The sequence below is a fragment of the Erythrolamprus reginae genome, chromosome 4 (genome assembly GCF_031021105.1).
Source record: "Erythrolamprus reginae isolate rEryReg1 chromosome 4, rEryReg1.hap1, whole genome shotgun sequence".
NCBI lineage: Eukaryota > Metazoa > Chordata > Lepidosauria > Squamata > Dipsadidae > Erythrolamprus > Erythrolamprus reginae.
This window is the reverse complement of record NC_091953.1, coordinates 1,260,126-1,283,324: the sequence shown is the minus strand read 5'-3', so window position 1 is coordinate 1,283,324 and position 23,199 is coordinate 1,260,126. Positions and strand designations below refer to the sequence as shown.

General features: G+C 43.9%; 1 protein-coding gene across 1 annotated transcript in view; it reads right to left on the bottom strand.

Annotated features, from left to right (window-relative positions):
• The window catches only part of ARAP1 (ArfGAP with RhoGAP domain, ankyrin repeat and PH domain 1), a 108,756-nt gene that overhangs the window by 38,881 nt on the left and 46,676 nt on the right, over window positions 1–23,199 (bottom strand). Inside the window, 8 exon segments of the mRNA XM_070749442.1 lie at window positions 925–1,031; window positions 2,762–2,967; window positions 4,585–4,705; window positions 5,346–5,415; window positions 5,583–5,765; window positions 9,411–9,508; window positions 14,804–14,875; window positions 15,896–16,040. Of these exon segments, the coding sequence (XP_070605543.1) occupies window positions 925–1,031; window positions 2,762–2,967; window positions 4,585–4,705; window positions 5,346–5,415; window positions 5,583–5,765; window positions 9,411–9,508; window positions 14,804–14,875; window positions 15,896–16,040 (1,002 nt within the window).

The window sequence follows — 23,199 nt, the reverse complement described above, 5'->3', positions numbered from 1 at the left end:
TGACATCATCAGGCAGGAAAAACCATGGTATAGAAAAAATCCTGTGAAGTATTTTTTAATTAATATTTTTTGAAAACCCGTGGTATAGGCTATTCGCGAAGTTCGAACCCGCAAAAATCGAGGGAACACTGTACTGCTCAAAAGTTAAAGTGGTATTAATAATAATAATAATAATAGTAGTAGTAGTAGTAGTAATAATAATAATAATAATAATAATAATAATAATTTATTAGTTTGGTATGCCGCCCCTCTCCGAAGACTCGGGGCGGCTCACAACAACAATAACAATACAATATAATACAAATCTAATATTAAAAAGAACAAGTTAAAATCCGTGATTACTAAAAACAATCAATGCTACACAATCACACCACACTCAAATGCTACCAGGTAATAATTCAATAATAACTGGGTAATAATTTATGCAGTCAGGCTTGGGGTCACTGAATGTGTAGGATGCTGTACTATTTTTTTAAATGTTTAGCTTTTTAAAATATTTTAAATTGATTGTTCTCTTAATTGGATTTAGAAGTGTTTTATATATTGTTATTTTTGTTGAAATGTTGTAAGCCGCCCCGAGTCCAGAGAGGGGCAGTATATAAATCCAATTAATATGTCTCTTCTTTATCAAAGTTATCTGGTAAAATACCTAGAAAGTCTATTTCTAATATCCGGAGGGAATTTGATTCCAGAGGGCCGGGGCCGCCACAGAGAAGGCTCTTCCCCTGGGGCCCGCCAAACGACATTGTTTAGTCGATGGGACCCGGAGAAGGCCAACTCTGTGGGACCTTATCGGCCGCTGGGATTCGTGCGGTAGCAGGCGGTTCCGGAGGTGGTCTGGTCCAATGCCATGTAGGGCTTTAAAGGTTCCAGGATCCAGTTAGCCAGAACCCAACCCTCTTGGATCTGTCCGAGGTGCCTTACCTGAAGATCCGGTAAGGTGTGGTCAGATCAAAGCACCTCCGGTCCACGTCTTTCACGTTGCCCACGTTCATCTCGATGTAGGTGATGCCAATGCCCAGCCGGAACTCCTGCGCCCACACAAACACCCACAAACCAGGGTTACCCACACGGGAAGCAGAGGGGCAGAGTCAAAAGAGAGAGAAAAGTAAGCACAGGGGGGGCAAAGCAGAATAGGTAGAGAGGAACAGAATTGGAAGGGACCCTGTAGGTCATCTAGTCCAACCCCCACCCCACCCAAGCACCCCAAACTCTCTCTCTCTTTTTTAAAAATAATTTTTATTAAAGATTTTAAATCAACTTATTTCACATTTATCGCATATCCTTTTACATGGATTACCAATCAGTTTGTCCCTCTTCTTGAATGGAATTAACCGTGTGTGTGTGTGTGTGTGTGTGTATCTCACATGTTTTGCTGAATTTTTAAAATTAAAGGAGACTAGGATAGCGCTATTTCGGCCTTGTTCTGGCCTCATTAGCTAGCCATACCCTTACTGGGATTTGATCCTGGGGTATGTATATATATATAAATAGATCTATCCTAGTCTCCTTAATTTTCAAATTCAGCAAAAAAATGTGACACATACAGATAGAATTGTTGGCTATCAATAAAATCAACTGCCTTGGAAATGGCTCTGGGTTGGGCCGAGAGGCAAATAAAGGAGCTGTGATGTTCCTTCAATACACCAGGGTGATTCGACACAAAAATATGTAACCTGGTGCAGAGCTGAAGGGATTGGATACTGTAGCCTAGAGGATAATTCTCTGCCTTACAAGGCAAAGGTTGCAGGTTCAAGTCCCAGTGGGTATGGCTAGCTGATGAGGCCAAAATAAGGCCGAAATAGATCTATCCTAGTCTCCCTTAATTTTCAAATTCAGCAGAAAAAAATGTGAAATATATATATATATATATGGAGAGAGAGAATAGAATAGAATAGAATAGAATAGAATAGAAATAATGGAGTGGAATGGAATGGAACAGAACAGAACAGCAGAGTTGGAAGGGACTTTGGAGGTCTTCTAGTCCAACTCTCTGCTTACGCAGGAGACCCTACACCACTTAAAACAAAAAATGGTAGTATGTTCTAATACTGTGTTTGCATTTCCAGCATTCTTTTTAGCAGATAATAATACTATTATTAATAATAACAACAACAACAACAATAGCAATAGCAATAGAACTTAGACCAGTATGCTGGTTTACAGCCCTCTGTAAACTGTTTACAGAGTCAACCTGTTGCTCCAAACAATCTGGGTAACAATAATTATAACAATAATTATAACAATAATTATAACAATAACAACAACTGAACTCTGCCTGAGCCTAAAAGATACCTGTAGGTCATCCAAACTAACAGCATTTTGCAAATGATCTGAATCCGCCCATTATCATGTTTATTAAAAAATATTATTTCTTAAATTTATGAAGTTTTGATTTTTGTAATCCATCAGGAGTCACCATGAGTTGGGCAAGTAATTTTTTTTAAAAATAAATCATAATAAAATGTATTCTGCCTGACCCTAGAAGGATCCTTGTAGGTCAGGGGTCTCAAGACTGATGGACTTCAACTCCCAGAATTCCTCGGGGCAGGCCGAGGAATTCTGGGAGTTGAGGTCCACAAGTCTTGAAAATTCCCAAGCTTGGACACTCCTGTTGTATAACATCCAACCCAACAGCATTTTCCCACCTGGAGTGAATCTCAAATACCTGCTTGTCCTCTGTAGGGGCCCGTGAGGTCATGCAGCCCAACCCCAACCTGGTTGGGCAAGAATTCTTTCTTTTCTAGGACTATCCACCAACCTCGGCATTCTTGTAAAGGAAGACCTTCTCCCCAGCCACAGCCACGTAGAGCTTGCTTTTAAAGCCCCTCAGCTCTAGGAGTCCACTCTTGTCCACGGAGTCAAGGCTGCTGCCCATCGGCTGCAAACGGGGCGTTCGGGAAAGGCACCTGGACTTCATTTCGTCCACCATCTTCTGCACGGCCTTGATCCACTCGTTGCGTTCAGCTGCAAAGCGGGAAGGGTTACAAAAAAACAAGATTTGGAAGGGACCTTAGATGTCATCCACTCCATCCCTCTGTTCAAGCAGGAAATGCCTAGACCAAGAGTCTCCAAGTCCTGGCCATTTGAAGAATTGTGGACTTCAATTTCCAGAGTTCCTCAGCCAGCCATGAATGATAGAGTTGGAAGAGGCCAGAAGGGTCATCTAAATCAGGGGTCTCCAACCTTGGCCAGTTTAAGACTTGTGGACTTCAACTCCCAGAATTCCCCAGCAAGCCATGAATGATAGAGTTGGAAGAGGCTAGAAGGTCATCTAGGTCAGGGGTCTCCAACCTTGGCCCCTTTAAGGCTTGTGGACTTCAACTCCCAGAATTCCACAGTCAACCATGAATGATAGAGTTGGAAGAGGCTAGAAGGTCATCTAAGTCAGGGGTCTCCCATCTTGGCCACCTTAAGACTTCTGGCCTTCATCTCCCAGAGTTCCTCAGCCAGCCATGAATGATAGAGTCGGAAGTAGCCAGAAGGGTCATCTAAGTCAGGGGTCTCCCACCTTGGCCAGTTTAAGACTTGTGGACTTCAACTCCCAGAATTCCCCAGCCAGCCATGAATGATAGAGTCGGAAGTAGCCAGAAGGGTCATCTAAATCAGGGGTCTCCAACCTTGGCCAGTTTAAGACTTGTGGACTTCAACTCCCAGAATTCCCCAGCAAGCCATGAATGATAGAGTCGGAAGTAGCCAGAAGGGTCATCTAAATCAGGGGTCTCCAACCTTGGCCAGTTTAAGACTTGTGGACTTCAACTCCCAGAATTCCCCAGCAAGCCATGAATGATAGAGTCGGAAGTAGCCAGAAGGGTCATCTAAATCAGGGGTCTCCAACCTTGGCCAGTTTAAGACTTGTGGACTTCAACTCCCAGAATTCCCCAGCAAGCCATGAATGATAGAGTCGGAAGTAGCCAGAAGGGTCATCTAAATCAGGGGTCTCCAACCTTGGCCAGTTTAAGACTTGTGGACTTCAACTCCCAGAATTCCCCAGCAAGCCATGAATGATAGAGTCGGAAGTAGCCAGAAGGGTCATCTAAATCAGGGGTCTCCAACCTTGGCCAGTTTAAGACTTGTGGACTTCAACTCCCAGAATTCCCCAGCAAGCCATGAATGATAGAGTTGGAAGAGGCTAGAAGGTCATCTAGGTCAGGGGTCTCCAACCTTGGCCCCTTTAAGGCTTGTGGACTTCAACTCCCAGAATTCCACAGTCAACCATGAATGATAGAGTTGGAAGAGGCTAGAAGGTCATCTAAGTCAGGGGTCTCCCATCTTGGCCACCTTAAGACTTCTGGCCTTCATCTCCCAGAGTTCCTCAGCCAGCCATGAATGATAGAGTCGGAAGTAGCCAGAAGGGTCATCTAAGTCAGGGGTCTCCAACCTTGGCCACTTTAAGACTTGTGGACGCTGACCTCCAAAGTCCCTTCCAGCTCTAAGATTCTATGCTCTATGATGTTTGGAAGTGAACATGGGCATTGGAGCATTTATCCCACCCAATCTCAGAGCCTTAAGAAAAACATCAACGCATCTTCTGGTTCTCCCACCAGGGAGATATTCTCAGAGTTGGCAAAGCGGCATATTTACCGTCGCTCTCTGCCCGGAAAGCGAACGTCCGATTGTGGGTGATGACTTCAAACTTCTGGTCCCCGATGCTGGAGACTTGGGAGATGGAGGCCACCAGGATGAAGCGCTTGGAGTAAACATCCTGCAACGCAGAGGAGAGAGAGGGGGAGGCTGAGGGTACCCAGAGGTGCTCAGTCTGGGCCCCCTCTTCTCTACGCGGGACAGGAAGAGGAGACAAGGCTGAATTCCCAGAGTGTCCCCTCTTCTGTCCATAATGGAACACCCTATGCCGAGGGTCCCCTCGATCTTCTCTTCACCAAGGACCCCTTTAAATGCCCCCCCTCCAAGATGTAAGGTTTAAATCATAACAGTTTTTCAAGCCTTCACAGACTTTCTGGGATTGTAATGCCTCCGCCCCCCTCACAGAGAGGAAGGGAGAAGAAGAATGGGAGGGGAGGGGAAGGCAGGGTGGGAAGAAGAAGAAGAGGGGGAGGGAATGGAAGGGAGAAAGGGAGGAAAAGGAGGGAGGAAGAGAGAGAGAGAGAAAGAAACAAAGGAAGGAAAGAAAGAAAGAAGGAAGGAAGGAAGGAAGGGAGAAGAGGAGGAAAACGAGGAAAGAATAGAAGGGAGGGAGGGAGGGAGGGAGGGAGGGAGGAAGGAAGGAAGGAAGGAAGGAAGGAAGGAAGGAAGGAAGGAAGGAAGGAAGGAAGGAAGGAAGGAAGGAAGGAAGGAAAGAGAGCCATGTGCAGCCCCCTCCATCTTTCCCTTCCTTCTCCACTCACCTTTTCACTATCGAAGTAGCGGAGGAACTCACTGTCCAACTTCACCCAACGCTTCTGGTAGATGTAGGATCTGCGGCCAAAAAACCCACCATGAGCTACCAAGCGCAGAGGAGACCCCCGTGGAGCCAGGGGTGCTTTCTCTCCAGGCCCCTTCCCTTGCCAGGCTGACCAAGGCACCACCCCATGGGACCCCGGAGTGGGAGGTGGGGGGGGGCGGAGGAGCCCTGCTGTGCTCACCCTTGCGGGGGGTTCTTGTCCAGCCAGCCGGCTTTGACCACCGCGGGTGAGAGCGGGGAGGAGGGCCCTGCGCTCTGCATGCCGTTGCCACCGCCACCGTCACCATGGATGCCCGACAAGACGCCGAAGGGCCGGGCGCTGGAGGCAGAGGAGGGGCTCAGCCCTTGGCCATCCCAGTGGCTGCTTTCGGGAGGGGAGGGGGAGGGAGGGGAGAGAAACCAGAAGAGCTGCTGTTAGCCAAGGGAGGGAGGGAGGGAAGGAAAGAGCGACAACTGGGCAACTAAATAAGAGCAAATCATATTAAATATACTTAATTGATTATAAAATATATAAAGAAGAAAGAAGGTCAAACTGCTGAAATGTAAGCCTATAAACCTCACCCAGTGTCAAACATGTTGGTTAATTAGGTTTATTTAAATTGTTCGATAAAGTTTATTTTTAAAATTAAAAAAATAAAGAAAGAAGGAAAGAAGGAAAAGAAGGAAGGAAGGAAGGAAGGAAGGAAGGAAGGAAGGAAGGAAGGAAGGAAGGAAGGAAGGAAGGAAGGAAGGAAGGAAGGAAGGAAGGAAGGTTAAATGTGTATGATTTTTAAATAATGGGGCTTTTAGACTTTTAATGTTAGATTTGTTATTTTAGACTTTTAATATTAGATTTGTTACTGTATATTGTTTTATCACTGTTGTGAGCCGCCCCGAGTCTGCGGAGAGGGGCGGCATACAAATCTAATTATTATTATTATTAATAATAATAATAATAATAATAATAATAATAATAATAATAATTTTAAAAAATGAAGGAAGGGAGGGAAGGTTAGAGGAAGGAAGGAAAGAAAGAAGGTAAGAAGAAGGAAAGAAGGAAGGAAGGGAAGGTTAGAGGAAGGGAGGAAGGAAGGAAAGAAGGAAAGAAGGAAGGAAGGGAAGGTTAGAGGAAGGGAAGAAGGATAGAAGAAGGAAAGAAGGAAGGAAAGAAAGAAGGTAAGAAGGGAGGAAGGTTAGAGGAAGGGAGGGAGGAAGAAAGGAAAGAAGGAAGGAAGGGAGGGAAGGTTAGAGGAAGGAAGAAAGGAAGGCGTGAGGGAGGGAGGGAAGGAAGGAAGGAAAAAAGAAAAGAAAGAGAACATGCCGCAAGGCAGGGGGGGGTCTTTGCAAGCATCCCAAAGTTCCAACATGGGAAGAGAAGAGTCTGAACAATGGCTGGTCTAAAATGGGTCACTGGGTTTCCTGCTTTGAGCCAGGGGTTGGGCTAGAAGACCTCTAAGGGCCCTTCCAACTCTCTCCTTCTGAAATCTTCTTTTCTCACTGAGCTTAAACCTCAGGACCCCTCACTAAATTGGCCGTTCTGGTCTTTTTCTCCATTTTTCTTTAGTAGACCAGTGTTTTTCAAACCTGATCGCTGTAAGAGGGTTGGACATCAACTCCCAGAAACCCCCAGCCAGCCATGGGGGCTTGCTCCTGGTTTAATTATACACATGGCTAGTTCTGTAATGTATATAAGCTGTGAGCAAACCCCACCAGCCCTTCTAGCACTGACGTTCCCTAGTGGGGTCATGAAACGTCTACAAGAAAAGAGTCAAGCTCAGAGACCACCAAGGACCCCACAGTTGGAGAGTGGGCAGCAGACATAGAAACACAGAAGACTGACAGCAGAAAAAGACCTCCTGGTCCATCTAGTCTGCCCTTGTACTATTTCCTGTATTTTATCTAAGGGTGGATCTACGTTTATCCCAGGCATATTTAAATTCAGTGACTGTGGATTTACCAACCACGTCTGCTGGAAGTTTGTTCCAAGCATCTACTACTCTTTCAGTGAAATCATATTTTCTTGCACTGCTTCTAATCTTTCCCCCAACTAACCTCAGATTGTGTCCCCTTGTTCTTGAGTTCACTTTCCTATTAAAAACACTTCCCTCCTGGATCTTATTTAACCCTTTCACGTATTTAAATTTTTCAGTCATGTCCCCCCTTTTCCTTCTGTCCTCCAGACTATACTGATTGAGTTCGTGAAGTCTTTCCTGATAAGCTTGATGCTTAAGACCTTCCACCATTCTTGTAGCCTGTCTTTGGACCTGTTCAATTTTGTCAATATCTTTTTGTAGGTGAGGTCTCCAGAACTGGACACAGTATTATTCCAAATGGGGTCTCACCAGCCTTCTATACAGCAGGATCACAATCACCCTCTTCCTGCTTGTGATACCTCTAGCTATGCAGCGAAACCTTATACTCGCTTTCCATACCGCCTGACTGCACTGCTCACCCATTTTGAGACTGTCAGAAATCACTACCCCTAAATCCTTCTCTTCTGAAGTTTTTGCTAACACAGAACTGCCAATACAAGACTCAGATTGAGGATTCCTTTTCCCCAAGTGCATTATTTGACATTTGGAAACATTAAACTGCAGTTTCCATTGCTTTGACCACTTATCTAGTAAAGCTAAATCATTTGCCATATTACAGACGCCTCCATACAAATCAAATCAAATCAAATCAATCAATCAATCAATCAATCCTGAGCTACAGAGATTCTCTCCTATTTGCACCCAGGCGTTCATTCCGATCTGGAGACCCCCACCCCCACTCCGGCATTGCAATTCTACTCCGTCCTTTTCCAAACGTTTTCAACATGCAATATTTGCCCTCCCGACCCATCCTGAAGCCGTTCGGGATCAAAACCGCCCCATAAATAAACCCCTCGGCTTCAATTCCAAACCTGGCATCTTGAAGAGCTTTCGGGAAGCTTTGGAGGCTGGGATTTTACCCCGACAGGCACGAAAGCAAAGGAGCATTAAATCCGGCACATTCCTAAAAGTCAGCAGAGCAGCCAAAGGTGGATTATTTGCACAACCTGCTTGCAAGCACATCGGAAATCCTGGATCGGAGGTAAGGGAGAAGGGCTGAGCGATGGCGGCTGGGGAATTCTGGGAGTTGAAGTTCACTCATCTTAAAGCATTGCAGGCTGGGGGATTCTGGGACTTTTCTGCTTGGTGATGAATCCTCCCTTCCCTATCTTTTAATTGTGGTAACAGCCTTTTTTTCCTTTTCCCTTTTCTTTCTTTATTCTATATGATAACCATCTTCCTGGATTATTTATGTTTTCAATTTTTTTTGTTTAGTTAGTCTAATTTTTCTTGCTAATTCTTCTTGATCTAATAGAACCATAGAAACCTAGAAGACTGACGGCAGAAAAAGACCTCATGGTCCATCTAGTCTGCCCTTATGCTATTTCCTGTATTTTATCTTAGGATGGATTTATGTTTATCCCAGGCGTGTTTACATTCAGTTCCTGTGGATTTATCTACCACGTCTGCTGGAAGTTTGTTCCAAGCATCTACTACTCTTTCAGTAAAATAATATTTCCTCACGTTGCTTCTGATCTTTCTCCCAACTGACCTCAGATTGTGCCTCCTTGTTCTTGTGTTCCCTATTAAAAACACTTCCCTCCTGGACCTTAACTAACCCTTTAACCTATTTAAATGTTTTTCGATAATAGTTGTAATTTGTGTTTTATCAGCATTCTGATAATTGACTGCTTTTTAATGTAATGGGATTTTAACAAATTAGATTTGTATACATATTGTTTTTGTATGTATCCTGTGAGCCGCCCCAAGTCTTCGGAGAAGGGTGGAAATCAAATCAACTCAACTCAACTCAACTCAAATCAAATCAAATCAAATCAAATCTCCTGCAGCTCTTCCTAATAGGAGCAAGACCCCTTGTTGAGGGGCAAGAGCTGTTCTCAGCAGCTGCAAACAGGCGGCAAGAAGCGAGGGGGCCCCAGCCCGACCACAACCGCCCCCCCAACCCCAAAGCAGCCAGCGAAGGGCAATGTTCTCACTTGGGGGCCGGTTCCTCTTTGAAATAATCTTCAACCAGTTCGTCTTCGCTGAACAGGCTATTGAAGCGGGCAGAACGCCGCCTCTCCGGAGTGGCCTCCTGCAAAGGGAAGAACAGAAGCGTGAGAACAATTGATCTGCGGAACTCCATGCCACTAGAAGTTGTGGGTGCTCCAATGCTGGAAGTTTTCAAGAAGACAGACGTTTGTCTGAAACTTTACTATAGGACATCCAGCTTGAGCAGGGGGTTGGACTAAATGACCTCCTGGGTCCTTTCCAACACTGTGGTTATGTTATAATTAAAAAAGAGAAGATTTTCTTTTCTTTTTTTTTAAATGTTATTTAGCTTCTACATATTGTAAGCCGCCCTGAGTCTAAGGAGAAGGTGCCATAAAAAATTGATTGAATGAATGAAAGAATAAATAGGAAAATAGGAAAAAAAGAAAAACAATTTAAATATACAAGATATAAAGAAGAAAGGAAGGAAAGAAGGAAGGAAGGAAGGAAGGAGGGAAGGAATAAAGAAAAAGAAAGAAAGAAAGAGAAAAACATATAAAACATATTCAGTTTCAGTGGTGTTCTATAGATGCACATAGATAATTATTTGCTTATCACCAATTAATATTTTATTTCACCACGTACATATATTCATTTGTTATCTAGAGGGCATAATTTGTCAACCATATTATTGACCACCACTATCAAGCGACCTAATATTGAGTATTTGTATCTAGTGTGTGGAACTGTGTGTTTATTTTCTTTAGTTCTGTATATTATATTATTTTGGATATTTCTAAAATATCTAAAGTTCATTTTTAGGGGTTTTATGTTCCATCGATTTACGGTGAAGTGTTTCTATATTTTCATTTTATTTGGTGGTGCCGGCACTGCCCAAACTCTTGCTGTCTTACTAAAGTCTCGCAACGATGGTGAAGTGGACACAAGTGCTTGGCTTAATCATTGTTCACTTAGTGACTTTTCTAAGTTAACGGCTGTGGAAAGGGCCCGGAAGCCCAACCTGCAAGACCCTGAAAGCCCCTGGTAGATTGGACCCAACAAGGCAGACAGAGAGTGAAATAGGGTAGACAGAAAAGAGAGAAGGTAACAGAATAATGGCATTGGTAACAGAATAATGGTATTTTGGAAGGGACCTTGGAGGTCATCTAGTCCAACCCAAGGGGCGACCTTTGAAAAGTGTTCGGAAACTTCAGATCGTGCAGAATGCAGCTGCGAGAGCAATCATGGGCTTTCCCAAATACGCCCATGTTACACCAACACTCCGCAGTCTGCATTGGTTGCCGATCAATTTCCGGTCACAATTCAAAGTGTTGGTTATGACCTATAAAGCCCTTCATGGCACCGGACCAGGATATCTCCAGGACCGCCGTCTGCCGCACGAATCCCAGCGACCGGTTAGGTCCCACAGAGTTGGTCTCCTCCGGGTCCCGTCAACTAAACAATGTCGGTTGGCGGGACCCAGGGGAAGAGCCTTCTCTGTGGTGGCCCCGGCCCTCTGGAACCAGCTCCCCCCAGAGATTAGGACTGCCTCCACCCTCCTTGTCTCTTGTAAACTTCTTAAAACCCACCTCTGCCATCAGGCATGAGGGAATTGATTCCCCTCGGCCGCTCCGTTTTATGTATGGTTTGTTTGGGTTGTATGAGTGTTTTTAATCAAGGGTTTTTAACTGTTCTGCTGTTTTAATCATTGGGTTTGTATTTTGTGTTCCTGTTGTGAGCCACTCCGAGTCTTCAGAGAGAGGTGGAATACAAATCTAATAAATAATAATAATAATACCCCCAGCCCAAGCAGGAGACCCGCCACCATTTGTGACCGATGGCCGAGGGCAACTGCTGTTCCACTGGTTGATCATTCTCACTGCTAGGAAATTCCTCCTTATTTCGCAGTTGAATCTCTCCTTGGTCAGTTTCTATCCGTCATTCGTTGTCTGGCCTTCTGGGAAGCCCCTCAAATATTGGAAGATGCTCCCTTCTCCTTCTTTTTTCTTCCTTCCCTTCTTTCTCCTCCTTCCTTTCATTCCTTCCTCTCTCCCTTTAATTCCTTCCTCTCTCCCTTTCCTTCCTTCCTTCCTTCCTTCCTTCTTTTTTCTTTATTTCTTTCCTTCCTTCTCTTCTCTTTCCTTCCTTCCTTCTTTCCATCCTCCCTTCTCTCCTCCCTGCCTTCCTTCCCCTGTCCTTCTCATCTCTCCTTCCTTTCTTCCTTCTCATCTTCCTCCCTCCCTCCTTCTCTTCTTCCATCTTTCCTTCCTTCTTTCCTTCATTCCTCAGTCCCTCCCACCCTTCTCCTTTCTTCCTCCCTCATTCTTTTTTCTTTCTTCCCTTCTTTCTTACTCCTCTTTCCTTTTCTTCCTTCCTTCCTCTCTTTCTTTTCTTCCTTCCTTCCTCCCTTTCCTTTCTCCTTTCTTTTCTCCCTGCCTTCCTTCCTCCCTGCCTTCCTTCCTCTGTCCTTCTCATCTCTCCTTCCTTTCTTCCTTCTCATCTTCCTCCCTCCCTCCTTCTCTTCTTCCATCCTTCCTTCCTTCCTTCCTTCATTCATTCATTCATTCATTCCTTGGTCCCTCCCACCCTTCTCCTTTCTTCCTCCCTCATTCTTTTTTCTTTCTTCCCTTCTTTCTTTCTCCTCTTTCCTTTTCTTCCTTCCTCTCTTTCTTTTCTTCCTTCCTCCCTCCCTTTCCTTTCTCCCTTCTTTCCTCCCTGCCTTCCTTCCTCCCTGCCTTCCTTCCTCTGTCCTTCTCATCTCTCCTTCCTTTCTTCCTTCTCATCTTCCTCCCTCCCTCCTTCTCTTCTTCCATCTTTCCTTCCTTCCTTCCTTCCTTCCTTCATTCATTCATTCATTCCTTGGTCCCTCCCACCCTTCTCCTTTCTTCCTCACTCATTCTTTTTTCTTTCTTCCCTTCCCTTCTTTCTTTCTCCTCCCTCCCTCCCTTTCTTTCCTCCCTCTCCTTCCTTCCTTCTTCCTCTCTCCTTCCCTTCTCCTTCCTTCCTTCCTTCGCCTGGGGGTTCCCACTGCCCCATTGTGCAGAAAGGCCCATGGAAAGAGGCCACAGGCAGCTTCTGAGTCTCAGCACAGGCAGGAAGTTGCAAAGCCTCGACCCCTCTATTTATAGTCGGAAGAAGGAACCACCAATGTGGGGTTTCTCAGAAGCTGCCCAGAAACCTCCCCTCCGGCCACTGGAGGAGAGAAAGAGAAAGAGAGAAAGAGAAAGAAAGAGAGAGGGGAGAGAGAGAAGAGAAGAGAAAGAGAGAATGGAGAGGAGAGGAGAGAAAGAAAGAGGAAAGAGAGAGAGCGAGAGAAAGAGAGAAGAGAAGGGAAAAGAGAAGAGAGAGAAAAAGGAAAAGAAAGAGAGAAAGAGAAAGAAAGAGAAAGAAAGAAAGAGAGAGGGGAGAGAGAGAAGAGAAGGAGAGAGTGGAGAAGAGAGAACGAAAGAGAAAGAGAGAGAAAGAAAGAGAGAGGGGGGAGAGAGAAAGAGGAAAAGAAAGAGAGAAAGAGAAAGAAAGAGAGGGGAGAGAGAGAAGAGAAGGAGAGAGTGGAGAGGAGAGAACGAAAGAGAGAAAGAGAGAGGAGAAAGAGAGAGAAAGAAAGAGAGAGAGGGGAAAGAGAAGAGAGAGAAAGAAGAAAAGAAAGAGAGAAAGAGAAAGAAAGAGAAAGAAAGAGAGAGGGGAGAGAGAGAAGAGAAGAGAAGGAGAGAGTGGAGAGGAGAGAACGAGAGAAAGAGAGAGGAGAAAGAGAGAGAAAGAAAGAGAGAAAGAGAAAGAAAGAGAGGGTGTGTGAGAGAGAGAAGAGAAGAAAGGAAGAGAAGAGAGAGAGAGAGAGGTGGAGGAGAGGAGAGAAAGAGAGAGAGAGAAGAGAAGGGAAAAGAGAAGAGAGAGAGAGGAAAGGAAAGAGAGAGAAAGAGAAAGAGAAAGAGAAAGAAAGAGAGAGTGTGTGAGAGGGAGAGGAGGAAGAGAGGAGAGAGAGAAAGAAAGAGAGAAGAGAAGGGAAAAGAGAAGAGAGAGAGAGAGGAAAGGAAAGAGAGAGAAAGAGAAAGAAAGAGAGAGTGTATGAGAGGGAGAGGAGGAAGAGAGGAGAGAAAGAGAGAGAGAGAAAAGGCTGCACACTCCACACTGCAGGGATCCCAGCAATGAGTAGTGAAGACACAATATAAGTAGCCCTCAACTTACAACCCTTCATTCAGTGGCTGTCCGGGCGTTACATTCTGCAGCCTCCCCACAAACCAAGTCAGCCAGGAATATGGGCTCACTTAACAACTGGGTCACTAACTGAATATTTTCCTCGACCAGGGCTCTCCTGAACCTGCTGCCTTGCAAGGAAGTCCCGCCATCTTTGGACCCCTGGCTGGTCAAGGTAGAGCCACAGGGGCCCAGTGGGGTTTATTATTATAATAATAATAATAATAATAATAATAATAATAATAATAATAACAACAACAACAACAACAACAACAACAACAACAACAACAACAGAGTTGGAAGGGACCTTGGAGGTCTTCTAGTCCAACCCCCTGCTTAGGCAGGAAACCCTACACTAGTTCAGACAGATGGTTATCCAACATCTGCTTACAAACTTCCAGTGTTGGAGCATTCACAACTTCTGGTGGCAAGCTGTTCCATGGATCAATTGTTCTGACTGTCAGGAAATCCTCCTTAGTTCTAAGGTGCTTCTCTCCTTGTTTTAGTTTCCACCCATGGCTCCTAGTTTTTAACTTCAGGTCCTTTGAAAATAGCTGGACTCCCTCTTCTTTGTGGCCACCCCTGAGATGTTGGAAGACTTCTATCCTGTCTCCCCTGGTCCTTCTTTTCATTAAACCAGACATAAACCCAGTTTCTGCAATGGTTCTTCATACGTTTTAGTCCCCTCATCCTCTTTGTGGCTCTTCTCTGCACTTTTTCTAGAGTCTCAACATCCTTTTTGCATCGTGGTGACCAAAACTGAATGCAGGATTCCACGTGTGGCCTTACCAAGGCCTTATAAAGTGGTATTAACCCTTCACGTGACCTTGATTCTCTCCCTCTGTTGATGCAGCCTGGAACTGTGTTGGGTTTTTCGGCAGCTGCTGCACACGGCTGGCTCCTATTTCAATGGCTGTCCACTAGGACTCCAAGATCCCTCTCACAGTTGCTACGGTTGAGCAAGGTACCACCTAGACTCTACCTATGTGTTTTGTTTTTCTGGCCTAAATGTCAAACCTGACTTTTCCCACCACTGAATTTTTGGGGTCAGGGGTCCCTGGAGAGCCAATGCTGGAAGCCTGGGATGGCGACCCATAGCACGCCCTTCTCCCTAATCCACGCCAGTGATGGGTGCAGAGAAATGAACCTGGCTTGTCTTCTTCTCCAAGCAACAAACCGACATACGGCCGGAGACTTACAGACACACCTTGTCAGTCATCTCTTCTGTAAAAATCTCCCTCTCCTCCTCAAACGGCGGGTCCTCATAATCCGAATCATCTGCAAGGCAAAACAGGCAAGATCTCCACCATCGCGTCATCATAGTTTTTTAAAATAAAATATTATTATTATTTTGATCCCTGTAACAGTTAGATAAAATTTAGGATTCAGTTGATACGAGTGGGAATTTTTGTTTCTTTCTTATCTTTGTTAAGATAAGAACAACTATCACAAGATAAGATAAGGCAACTATCACAAAAATAAGCGTAAGAAATATACATGAAATTGATATTAAGGGTACAGGGAGAAGATTGAAGCACTACAGCCTCAATGATTAGAGCACTACGGCGTAAATGCTTAGAGATGATTAGAAAAGAAGCAGAAAAAAACCCTACAAAGTAAATTTGAAAAACCTACAAAGTAAATTTGAAAAACCCTACAAAGTAAATTTGAAAAACCTACAAAGTAAATTTGAAAAACCTACAAAGTAAATTTGAAAAACCTACAAAGTAAATTTGAAAAACCTACAAAGTAAATTTGAAAAACCTACAAAGTAAATTTGAAAAACCTACAAAGTAAATTTGAAAAACCTACAAAGTAAATTTGAAAAAACCTACAAAATAAATTTGAAAAACCTACAAAGTAAATTTGAAAGAAACTATAAAGTAAATTTGAAAAACCTACAAAGTAAATTTGAAAAACCTACAAAGTAAATTTGAAAAACCTACAAAGTAAATTTGAAAATCCTACAAAGTAAATTTTTAAAAACCTACAAAGTAAATTTAAAAGAACCTAAAAAGTACATTTAAGGATTTTCCTCACTGTTGTAACTGCAAAAAGTCACCCCAAAACCTGTTCACATATATTACTAGAATAAATATTTATTTTATATGCAGAGTTTCGGGTTTATAACGCTCCTCTTCCCAATTCTTGCATACAAGAGAATTTGGTTTGGACTTTCCATATTCCAGATGTGTAAAACTGGAAGAGGGAAACAAACGTGAAGGGACGTTTGGGATTTCCATCTCAAGTCTAACTTGGACCTTAGAAGCCTGGAGTGTTGCAGGCGGAGGAGACTTACAAAGTTGGGGTGCGAAAGGACGGTGGGCTTTGGCGGGACCTCGGGACCAAAGCTGTTCTGCTGGGGGAACTTGACACGCGGGAAGAGGGTGGGGGGCGAGGGGTGCAGGTCCTCCGATCCCGGGGGTTTCTCTTTGGCAGGAGAACTGGAAGGAGAGAGCAGAGCGGTCATCCAGGGGGCAGGAGAAGGATGGAGGAGAGATAAGAAGAAGGAAGAGAAAGGAAGGGAGGGGAGGAGGAGGAGGAAGGAGAAGAAGAAGAGGAGGAGGAGAAGAAGAGGAGGAGGAGGAGTCACCAACTGCGATGGAATAACCCGTTTCCCAATCGGCTCCAAAGCCTCCCACATTCCCAGAAAGCTCCACGCCATCGTTAAGTCCAGGACCACCCCTGCCCTTTGCCAGGCACCCCAAATTTCAATCACGTGACTCTAGCACGCTTGCACAGTCGTAAGTGCGAGGACCAAATCATAAATCACTTTTCCCTCCGCTTTCGTTAACTTGAAGCCGTCGCTAAATGAATCGTTGAATCGTTACAAGCCGGGGACGACCTGCATTCCTTCTTCCTCATCTCTCAGTTTACAGCCCTCCAGAAAATCAGGGGGGGGAAATTAGCTATTTTTGTTCCTCCCTATCTCTATTTCCCTGAAAATCAATGGGGGGGGGGAGAGATTGGCTCTTTTTGTTTCTTCACTTTCTCTTCCTCTGATTTTCGCCAATTTGCTAATACTTTGCAAATTTGCCCACCATATCTGGGGCACCCAGAAGCAGAGGGGAGTTTCCCCCCATTTATTATAAAATTGCCTGTCCGAAAATGTGGTGCCAAAAGGCCGAGGAAACGAGAGAAGAAAGAAAGGGGGAAGGGGCCACAACCTGGACTGACCCCGTTTTCATTTAATTTAATAATTGATTTCAATTCAATTCAATAATTGAATTGAATGTAATTCATTTTAATAATTTAATTCAATTTAATTTAATTCAGTTTTATTTTATTATTTTAATTTATTCGATTAGATTTAATTTAATTTATTAGATTAGATTTAATTTAATTCATTAGATTAGATTAATTTAATTTATTTCATTAGATTTAATTTAATTTATTCGTTTAGATTTAATTTAATTTATTCATTTAGATTTAATTTAATTTATTTGTTTAGATTTAATTTAATTTATTAGATTAGATTTAATTTAATTTATTAGATTAGATTTAATTTAATTTATTAGATTAGATGTAATTTAATTTATTAGATTAGATTTAATGTATTAGATTATATTTAATTGATTAGATTAGATTTAGATTATGCTCAACTCCTCTGGGATTCTGGGTGGCATGCAACAATTTCACACACACACCCCATTTCCCTCTGCAACCCAGCTTCCCATTTTGATTGACAGGTGGCCAAAGCGAGCTTGAGATTGAAATCTTTGGCCAGGTTAGTATTTAGAGGGGAGGCTCCACAGTTGCTGAAAACAGGTGTAAGTGGACACACTTAAAATGTAAGGAGTCCTACTTATATGAACGACTTAGAAAAACAAGCCTGTGTATAAAATGCAAAAACAGTTACTCAAAATAGCAACTTAAGGGCTGTAGGAAAATAACAATAGTCAACATATTGATTGACCTTCTTTCTTTTCTTTTCTTTTCCCTTTTCTTTCCTCTTCTCCTTTCTTTCTTTCTTCCTTCCTTCTTTTCGCTTTTTCTGCTTTTTGTAATTGCATTTAGTAATTGTGTCTTTTTTGTCATGCTTGTCATGTTTTTTACATGTAAATAACCAATAAAGATTTTTGTTTTTTTAAATGAAGTGTAAGGAATGAGGAAGCCGTGGAGTGAAATTTTCAGGGTTTACCGGATGTGACCAGGAGAGAATCGGAGCCCGTGTGACTTCGTTGTGGGCACCACAAAATAAAAACCCATCAGCGGAATTTCAGGATCTTTCTTCCTCTTCAGCTGTTTTCTGCAGCCACAGGGACTTTTTCTTTTCCTGGTGGGAACTTTAACCCCAAAACTGCTCAAGCAGAGATTTATCTGCAGAGTTGGGTTGTTGCTGCGGCTCTTCCGCAAATGTTCCAGGAAAGTCTGTTACTTCGGCCGCCCAGCGTCAAAAAAAGGGGGGGAAGGAAAGATAAAACTCAAAGGCCAGAGGAGTTCAAAGCTAACAGAAGAGGGAGGGAGGGAAGGAAGGGAAGAAGGGAAGAAGGGAAGAAGGGAAGAAGGGAAGAAGGGAAGAAGGGAAGAAGGGAAGAAGGGAAGAAGGGAAGAAGGGAAGAAGGGAAGAAGGAAGGAAGGAAGGAAAAGAAAGATAGGATAAAGAGAAGAGGGAGGGAAGGAAGGAAAGAAGGAAAGAAAGACAAGGAAGGGAGGGAGGGAGGAATAAAGAGAAAGGAGGGAGGAAGCAAGGAAGGAAGGAAAAGAAAGATAGAATAAAGAGAAAAGAGGGAGAGAAGAAAGGAAAGAAGGAAAGAAAGACAAGGAAGGGAGGGAGGAATAAAGAGAAAGGAGGGAGGAAGCAAGGAAGGAAGGAAAAGAAAGATAGAATAAAGAGAAAAGAGAAAAGAGGGAGAGAAGGAAGGAAAGAAGGAGAGAAAGACAAGGGAGGGACGGAGGAAGGAAGGAAGAGAAAGGAGGGAGGAAGCAAAGAAAGAAAGAAAGAAAGAAAGAAAGAAAAGGACCACGGGAGACACAATAGCAGCCTTCCAATATCTCAGGGGTTGCCACTTATTCTCCAAAGCCCCTGAGGGTAGAAGAAGCAATGGGTGGAAACTAAACAAGGAGAAAAGCAACTTAGAACTAAGGAGACATTTCCTGACAGTTAGAACAATTAATCCGTGGAACAGCTTGCCACCAGAAGTTGTGAATGCTCCAACACTGGAAGTTTTTAAGATGTTGGATCACATGCGATTTCTGTCTGAAGTAGTGTAGGGTCTCCTGCCTATTCAGGGGGTTGGACTAGAAGACCTCCAAGGACCCTTCCAACTCTGTTATTCTGTCATTGTGAGCCCCCCCACTCCGCAGGGGAAGAGAGGGGAGGGGGCTCCCGACCCAGAACCAAGTCTGGGCTGCCTTCCACAACTATAAGCTTTGTTTCTCCCATTAGGGGCTGGGGAAGGGTCTCTTTGCACTGGGCCTTTCCTGACAATCCTTACGGTCATCGGGAGGCGTGTGGGAACCACGGGGCGGGCAAAGGGGGCGAGGGATCCCACGTGATCGGAGCCCAGATTCACTTTGGGTCAGGATGACCGGAAAGTAGAACTTCGGCCACGCCTCAACAGAAACTTTCCAGCTTCATATTTATTGTAAAACCACAATAAATTAAAAAATAAGGTTAATTGGGGGAAAGATCAAAAGCAACATGAGAAGATATTATTTGAGTTAAAGAGTAGTAGATGCTTGAAACAAACTTCCAGCAGACGTGGTCGGTAAATCCACAGTAACTGAATTTAAACATGCCTGGGATAAACATAGATCCATCCTAAGATAAAATACAGGAAATCGTATAAGGGCAGACGAGATGGACCCGGAGGTCTTTTTCTGCCGTCAATATTCTATGTTTCTATGAATGACGAAGGAAGGAAAGGAAGAGAAAGAAGGAAGGAAGGAAGGAAGGAAGGAAGGAAGGAAGGAAGGAAGGAAAGAGGGAAGGAAGGAAGAATCTACAGACACTGAATGTAAACATGTGTGGGATAAACATAGATCCATCCTAAGATAAAATACAGGAAATCGTATAAGGGCAGACTAGATGGACCAGGAGGTCTTTTTCTGACACCCATCTTCAGAAAAAATAGAGGAGGCTGCCTGATGCTTCCACATGTCCAGAAGCAAAGAAATCTCCAAAGTCTCACACCCCCTTTGCAAAATTTTGCTCCAATTTGCTCCATTTTGGAGCAAATTTTGCTCCATTTTGCTCAAATTTTGCTCCATTTTGCTCCATTTTGCTTCCAATTTTGCTTCCAATTTTGCTCCATTTTGCTCCATTTTGGAGCAAATTTTGCTCCATTTTGCTCAAATTTTGCTCCATTTTGCTCCATTTTGCTTCCAATTTTGCTTCCAATTTTGCTCCATTTTGCTCCAATTTTGCTCCATTTTGCTTCCAATATCTCAGGGGTTGCCACTTATTCTCCAAAGCCCCTGAGGGTAGAAGAAGCAATGGGTGGAAACTAAACAAGGAGAAAAGCAACTTAGAACTAAGGAGACATTTCCTGACAGTTAGAACAATTAATCCGTGGAACAGCTTGCCACCAGAAGTTGTGAATGCTCCAACACTGGAAGTTTTTAAGATGTTGGATCACATGCGATTTCTGTCTGAAGTAGTGTAGGGTCTCCTGCCTATTCAGGGGGTTGGACTAGAAGACCTCCAAGGACCCTTCCAACTCTGTTATTCTGTCATTGTGAGCCCCCCCACTCCGCAGGGGAAGAGAGGGGAGGGGGCTCCCGACCCAGAACCAAGTCTGGGCTGCCTTCCACAACTATAAGCTTTGTTTCTCCCATTAGGGGCTGGGGAAGGGTCTCTTTGCACTGGGCCTTTCCTGACAATCCTTACGGTCATCGGGAGGCGTGTGGGAACCACGGGGCGGGCAAAGGGGGCGAGGGATCCCACGTGATCGGAGCCCAGATTCACTTTGGGTCAGGATGACCGGAAAGTAGAACTTCGGCCACGCCTCAACAGAAACTTTCCAGCTTCATATTTATTGTAAAACCACAATAAATTAAAAAATAAGGTTAATTGGGGGAAAGATCAAAAGCAACATGAGAAGATATTATTTGAGTTAAAGAGTAGTAGATGCTTGAAACAAACTTCCAGCAGACGTGGTCGGTAAATCCACAGTAACTGAATTTAAACATGCCTGGGATAAACATAGATCCATCCTAAGATAAAATACAGGAAATCGTATAAGGGCAGACGAGATGGACCCGGAGGTCTTTTTCTGCCGTCAATATTCTATGTTTCTATGAATGACGAAGGAAGGAAAGGAAGAGAAAGAAGGAAGGAAGGAAGGAAGGAAGGAAGGAAGGAAGGAAAGAGGGAAGGAAGGAAGAATCTACAGACACTGAATGTAAACATGTGTGGGATAAACATAGATCCATCCTAAGATAAAATACAGGAAATCGTATAAGGGCAGACTAGATGGACCAGGAGGTCTTTTTCTGACACCCATCTTCAGAAAAAATAGAGGAGGCTGCCTGATGCTTCCACATGTCCAGAAGCAAAGAAATCTCCAAAGTCTCACACCCCCTTTGCAAAATTTTGCTTCCGCGCATACGCAAGAAGCAAAAAAAAAAAGGCCCATAAATTCAGAAAAAGCCAAGATGGCGCTGCCCGACGGACTGGCGAAGGTGGCACCCGAGCAGGCGCACACACAAATTGTGCAATCTGGTAACACGCTGCCAGAACGGAGCTCTCGGGCGTAGCGGTAGCAACCCACCAAAAAAATCACCAAAATCTCTCCCAGAGACATGTCTGCGCATGAGATTTTGCTTCCTGTAAACGCACAGAAGCACAAACACCGTCGGACATTTCCACACGTGCGCCAAAGTGCAACATTCGCTATTGGCACATCTGTACCAGTAGCCACCCGCTCCTGCCCCCCAGCACTGAAGGAGCCCCCCCCAGTTCCCAGAAAACCTGCCAGGTGTGAATTATGGGCGCTGTAATTCTCTGGATATTCCCATAAATCTGCCACAAGGCCAAAGCAGGCAGCTCCTTTTTTCAGTGCCAAGGGCTGAAGGACAAAGGGTCCCTTGTTCGGCCAGCAGGAACCGGATTTTTCCTGGCTGGGGGCTCCTCTCTCCCCCCACCTACCACCCCCTAGGCAAACCGAGAGGTTGCGCTCTGCCAGACAACCCCCCAATTAGGGGCCTGAGGCTGAACCCTCTCCGGACGGAGATTGACAAGGACCTTGCCCCCTGGGGTCTCCGCGGAGTTGGGCAGCCTCTCGCTCTCTTCAGCCTTGAAAGACGGCGTTTAAGAGGTAATAAATAATAATAATAATAATAACAACAACAACAACAGAGTTGGAAGGGACCTTGGAGGTCTTCTAGTCCAACCCCCTGCTTTGCCAGGAAACCCTTCACTACTTCAGACAGATGGATGTCCAACATCTGCTTAAAAACTTCCAGTGTTGGAGCATTCACAACTTCTGGAGGCAGGTGGTTCCATGGATTAATTGTTCTGACTGTCGGGAAAGTTCTCAGTTGCTTCTCTCCTTGTTTAGTTTCCACCCATTGCTTCTTGTTCTACATTCAGGTGCTTTGGAGAACAGGTCAATTCCTTCTTCTTTGTGGCAACTCCTGAGATGTTGGAAGGCTGCTATCGTGTCTCCCCTGGTCCTTTTCTTTCTTTCTTTCTTTCTTTCTTTCTTTCTTTCTTTCTTTCTTTCTTTCCTCCCTCCCTCCCTCCCTCCCTCCCTTGTTTTTTTCTGTATTTGGACTCTGGCCGGCTTACAGTAATGACAATAAATACCAACAATATAGAATAAATAGGAACAATAAACACAATAGAACAATATAAAGTACATTGTGACCCTAAAAAGCCACACATACTCACATTCATTCATAGTCCCAGGTCTGCCAGAAAAGCCAGCCAGAATTTCCCCATAAATGCAAGGACTGGCCATAATAAATCACTTTTTTTCACTACTGTTGTAACTTTGAACAGTCACTAAATGAATTCTCGTAAATCGAGGACTACCTGTATATAAAAACTGGGATTTTTGAGAACGTCTTTGCTTGAAATCAGAGAAGAGAGAGAAAAAGCTAGAGAGGAGATTTCCCTTTTATTTATTTACTTAAAACTTTTGTTTATTTACTTAAAACTTTTATTTATTTACTTAAAACTTGCATTTATTTACTTAAAACTTTAATAGAGCCGCTTATCTCCTTTACCAGCTCCCGGCTGCTCAAAATAAATTCAAAGTTTATACAGCATATAAACCCGTGTTAAAACTATAAAACTAAACACAATAAAATGTTAGAAATAACACAGACTTGGCCCCAAGTCAAAATGTCTGAGCTGCAATGAGAGTGTTCACTCTATGAGATGGGGAGTCCTGATAAATTTTACAAATAAACCAAAACAAATAATATTATCCAATCTTCTTCCCCTCTCTGTTTTTTTTTTGGGGGGGGAAACCCACTTTTTCAAGGTCTGACTGAAGGCTAAGAGGGGAGAGGTTGCCATGGAAAAAGCAGATTTCATAGCATCCATCAGGTGGCAATATTTAGGGGAAGGGTCCCCAAGCTTGGCAAACTTTAAAACTTGTGGACTTCAATTCCCAGAATTCTCCAGCCAGCTATGCTATATTTAATTAATTT